The 5,344-nt window shown below is 40.8% G+C and overlaps 1 protein-coding gene across 1 annotated transcript in view; it reads left to right on the top strand.

Annotated features, from left to right (window-relative positions):
• The window catches only part of FGFBP2 (fibroblast growth factor binding protein 2), a 7,934-nt gene extending 6,012 nt beyond the window's left edge, over positions 1-1,922 (top strand). Inside the window, exon 2 of the mRNA XM_019526645.1 lies at positions 57-1,922. Within this exon, the coding sequence (XP_019382190.1) occupies positions 57-523 (467 nt within the window). The 3' untranslated portion in view covers positions 524-1,922. The remainder of the gene's footprint in view (positions 1-56) is intronic.
• Positions 1,923-5,344: the final 3,422 nt, after the last annotated feature.

Below are 5,344 nucleotides of genomic sequence, written 5' to 3'. Positions count from 1 at the left end.
AATGACCGTGAGTGGTGATGAGGAAGTTAAACTCAGAATTGAATGCAGAAACCAAGGCAAGTCATACTGGTGCGAGTACACTGGCAAGCCTTCAGTTTGTCGTGCTTTCAATAACAATCCAAAGGCTTATTGGAACCAGATTGCCCTTGAACTTAGAAAACTTCCAAATGCTTGCCTGTCCACCTCAGTGCTGAAGCCTGCTATGTGCCAAAAGGCTCCCACAGATGCTCACATGAAGCAAGTAGCTTCCAGCTTGAAGCCAACTCAGAATCCTAGCCAACAACCAGATACCAACAATCAGGGGAAATCGGTCCAGAAATCATCAGCTTCTCTGAAGCAGCCAGGAAAGAGCTCTATCAAAAAAGCAGGGAAACCTAGACCATCTACCCTGCTTCTTATAAAACCAACCCAGCACAGTCAGGCGTCCGAAAATGAAACTGAAGCAATGAAGTTGGCACGAGAACATTGCTGGGAATCGCTGCACAATTTCTGCTCCTACATCATCAGCTTCTTTAGAGGCTAATTCAGGTAAAGCTCCCCTTAAATAAGATAAACACATAGTATCCCTTGCAGTGATGTTTTTTAAAGTTAAGAGCATTTTAAAGGCTAAAAACAGGGTAGGATGCGATGTAATGAATTCAGAAATGTTTTTGGTGGACTAACTTGTCCACATGAAGGATTTGAACTTGTGATTCAATAACCCAGAACCTGAACTTAGATGTTCTGTAAAATGCTGAAATGTTCTTACAGTTCCTACTGAAATCAGCAGGAGTGGGATGTCCTTAGCATCTTCAGGGTCCGGTTTTTAATGCCTACTAACATGGAATGGGTGTAATGTCAGGTGATAAAAATAGCTGCTTTTAAAACCACTTTGTAGTTCATTTCTATGTTCTACAAAACATGACTTCTGACCCAGCAGTACATCTGTTAAATCTGCAGACGCTGCTCTTAGCTTTCTCGCCCACTGCATATTGCTTCAAGGCTTAAACAACTGAAATGGCACAAACGTTTAACACAGGTGTGAGAGAAATCCAAATTCTGAGAAGGCAGCGGCTAGCTGTTAACCAGAACTAAGGAATATTTAATTAACTGAAAAGTATTTTATTAAGTTTAAAGAAGTTACATAGTTTACATTTATAAATGAAAATAGACAATTTCTAGGTTTCCATAGTAATAGCAGGTGAGCCCTACTGAATCTTTGTTGGTAAATATCAATGGTATAAGTCTACACACAAAAAACCGCTCACAGAAGTAATTGTACCTTACATTTCACCTTACACTTCACAGAAGAAATTTATACTTACATTTTCCCTTAAAGCGTGTCAAGAATTGGTTACAAAAACTGACATTTTCTGCAGAAATGGAAATTTGTACAGCATGGGCCACCATGTTAATTAACTTTAGATATGTTTAGACTGCTGAAAATCCCAAGTCTGCTTAATAAGACAAACTGCTAAATGACTAATTTTTTCTTTTCTTTTGTGTGTGTGTGTGTGTGTGTGTTTTGCAGGGCAAAATTTTTACTGCTGAAAAAGAGATACCTACAGTAGTTTAATGCAGTTTTTAGACTAATGGCTTTTAGTTCCAAAATGGGATCATCTCTGCAAATCTTGTTGCAATTATTTTTTGCTTTGCACTTCTGAAATGAAACTATTTTTAACAAGTTCTCATAGCAAGCACCGAAGATGCATGGAATTGGAAAGATTGTACTGAAATTATTATGATAAACTCATCATTTAAACTTGTTGATTCTTCTAGAGATGTAGGAACATGAGTATTTATATATACAACCAAGACTCCAATTTAACCTTTTTTGTGCTCTATATCAATAAGTAGTATCGTGTGCACAATTTGCTTTGAATGAGTAGCTAACAAGAGAAAAAAGCTGTAGATAATGCTGCAATAAAAAATGATTTTTGAAACGGTCTAGAGTTTGCTGCAATTTTAAATAAAAGGAGGTAAATGTCTAAGGCTATAATATCAATGTCAGCTTCTTAGGGAGCTGTTGTAGCATATGGGAGGATGGGGAAACCACAGAATGAACCAGTTTTTACCCCAGCTGTAAGAAGCTTCAGCTGCAAAAAAAACTAAATGGAAAATTTGAAACACAAACGTAAGTATATGCTCCAAAATACAGAATATGAGAGGCAGACAACAGAATAGCATTCACATTCATCACTGTTACCATGTAGTGAACAAGGATATTTGTGTGCCTTTGTCTCCCAGAGCTGCACTTGTCTTAAGGATTGGAAAGGCAGCCTGTCTCTATTCACAAAATTACACATTGCTTCTGCATAAACATTTTCAGAAATGAAGGCAAGCCTTGAAAGGACTCTCTTGCTTTTCATTTCTAGACTGTAGTGGTTTACAAAAAATATTTTGCATAATCTAAATCTTCTGAAATTATTTTTAATACCTATCCAATACTTTCCTTTGCCCCTAAATCAGTCTTTCTCAGCATGACATAACTAAGATATTCAGTAATGGGAAAAATGATTGTGGCTGGATATCTGCTGTTTTGTCTTTGTAGAACATAAGAATTGCCATTTACTGGGTCAAACCATCTTCCCCAGTATCCTGTCACACAGTGGCAGAAGGTATTTGTGTAACTAGCTTAAATCCAGATGTGTTTAGTATTGTGATCTACAGTCCTGCCAAGTAGTTAAGCACTTATGCAATTTTATTCCTTTGCGTACTTTGAAATCCAGGGAATTGGTCACGAGTAGTCGTGCTGTGCTGCAACTCATATTCTGCAAACACTTACCTGGGTGTCTTGAATTGAAATGCTAATTATTCTTGCTAAAAAGTGTTTTGCAGACAAAAAAATTAAATGTGAGAGAAAAACAGGTGCTGAAATTAACTGAAACTCAAACGGGTGGATTTACTACAGGAGCAAGCATTGAGAAGGTGCATCAAGAATGGGAACTCAGAAGCCTGAGTTTGTCAACCTTCATAAACTAATGCAGTAAACCTTCATCTGTCATTTCATTTACCCTACTCTAGCAGCAACTCTGCTTCTGGGGAAGGCATTTTGATGGTAGCCTCAAGTGTGGGGAGACACGAACATGGACTTGTGTCAGATTCCCATTCTAGTTTGCCCATTACTGTGAGATCTGAGCACAATACAGGATGGACACTTTAGAAAACAGATTTATAAATATTTAGGTGCAAATTGAAGGAAATATTTTTTTAAAGGTGAGGTAGGCTGATGTGTGAAATTATTTTCTTCACCGCATTTTTTTAAAGAAAATATTAGAGGCTGCACCTGGGATTTTGAACTCAGCAACTATATGCTTTTGAAATAGCTTCTGTTTTTGCTTGATTTCTACTTAAGAACATAGTAGAATTATTTCAGGACCTTGTTTGTGTTTCTTCCAACAAGTTTGATATGTGAAAGGTGATTCTGTATGTGAAAAGATCCACACAAGGAAGTGGAGTGGGGGAGTTGGAATGGGGCAATGGAGAAGGACCAGAGCTCAGATGAATCAAAGGTTGTTGTTCTAAGTAAATAGACATCCAGAAATACTTGCCCTCAAAGGAATGGAAATCCCAATACATTTCAAAGTGATTTTTAAATCTATATAATAACTGTACAACTTGAATTCTGCCTCTCCCCCAAATTCATGGTACCTACAAAGTAAAATGTGCTGTGTGTTCTTTCTCCTTCACAGTTTGCTTTTTGCAGTTATTTAAACTTTACTTTGGCTAGAAAATCCAGTGCCTGTGGGCACACTCTCCAGATGTTTTTTTTCCTGGATAAAGAGATCACTGACCCATTGCTGAGATGAAGTAGTAGGGCAGAAGGCAGCAAAAATGAACTATATCCAATGCACTGTTAACAACTCCTTAAGAAGTTCAACTGGGCAACTGTGTCTTGGCAGAAATGTAGGTGCCATTAGGATCTTCTATGAGCTTAGGGAGAAGGGAAACAACACTGAACTGAGGGAGAAGGGCTTTGACTAGTCTGCCTTCAGGTTCCAGCCATCTGAAGTAGGGTACAACCTGTCACTGGATGCTGGATCCAACTCAGCATCCAGAAAAATAAGCTTTCAAATTAAATGAAAACAGATATGATTGGAATTAAAGTGTCTATATCACTTCAGCAAGAGGCTGGGGTGGGGAGATTATTTTAAATATGTTACCAAGCTGTGCCCTCTTAAAACCTTCACTCTTGCCACTTTGCTGGGCACTGAGGCTTCCTGTGGCAGCAGCGATACAGCGCTGTGATTCTGCCTCTCCCAAAGCTCATGCCACCTGTACCGCTTGTTGCTGGGGAGTCCCCAGGAGCTGCTGTAGAACAGAGTTTTCCAGGTGTGTCTGTGGAGCTCCCAGTGCTTCACACAGCTATTAAAAACCTTCCTGCGCTAGAAGAGCTCCACTTTTTTGTATTTTCTCACAGCCCTCTCAACAGGTCCTGCAAAGGAGCCTGGGGAAAAACCAGTGTTGTGAAGATTATGAAAAATGAAAGAGGTAGAGAAAGCTCTACCAACATCTGCCTCTCCAAAGAGAAAATGGCATTCCTGCTGAGTGGAGATGGACAGGTATGTTTGGGAATTTCTGTTACTCAGATATCTAGAAGGAACTGGAGAATAATGACTTCTGGGCTGAGAACTTGAGAAACAAACAAGGCTGCAGATGCAATTTGCTGTTCCTTTTCCTGTCCCAACCTTATATACACTGCACACGTCTACACGTCGCTGTATGATTATGTTGCTACAGTGCTGCGTTCCTTTTGGAAGTACTAAAACGTGGTGCAGTACGAGGCTGTTACTGTGCCGTGTGGGCTGCTATGGCAACATAGCTGGCGATCACGTGTAGACACACACAATTGCTATGGCACTATAGCTTGCCATACAGCAATGTAGTATGTTGCTACATCACCAAAGGGTGATGTGTAGACATGCCCACTGACTCCATCTCTTCTGGGTTTGATCTTAGCCTGCTAAACTTCCACCACATCCCTGTCTCTGAAAGACGCTATAGGTGCGTCCAGGTGAGCACGGCTGTGTCTTTTGTGGCTCCGCAAACACATCTGCAGCACCACATACTACACACTGAGGTCTTCTCTGCACTGCAAGGGCACACTGCCTGGGCATGCGCTGCTCTGGTTTATTTTTCAGCGGGTGTTTTTTAACTCCGGGATATCCCCCTGTGATGGAATGACAGGCTGCATCCAGACGAGTGCGGACATTTGGCTTTGCACCACAGCTACTTGTCCCCTCAGAAAGCCTGTGCCAGGCATGCTTTGGCGTGCAGCAAGTTACCTTGGGGGCAGTAGGGGAGGCTGGGGCCAGCTCTGTGCTGGCCCCAACAACCTTACTCGGGGGCCTGGAGACCTCCCGGG

This window comes from Gavialis gangeticus, unplaced genomic scaffold, assembly GCF_001723915.1.
Source record: "Gavialis gangeticus isolate Ggan-Ray unplaced genomic scaffold, GavGan_comp1, whole genome shotgun sequence".
In the NCBI taxonomy this organism is placed as follows: Eukaryota; Metazoa; Chordata; order Crocodylia; family Gavialidae; genus Gavialis; species Gavialis gangeticus.
This window is presented reverse-complemented; position numbering and strand designations above follow the sequence as displayed.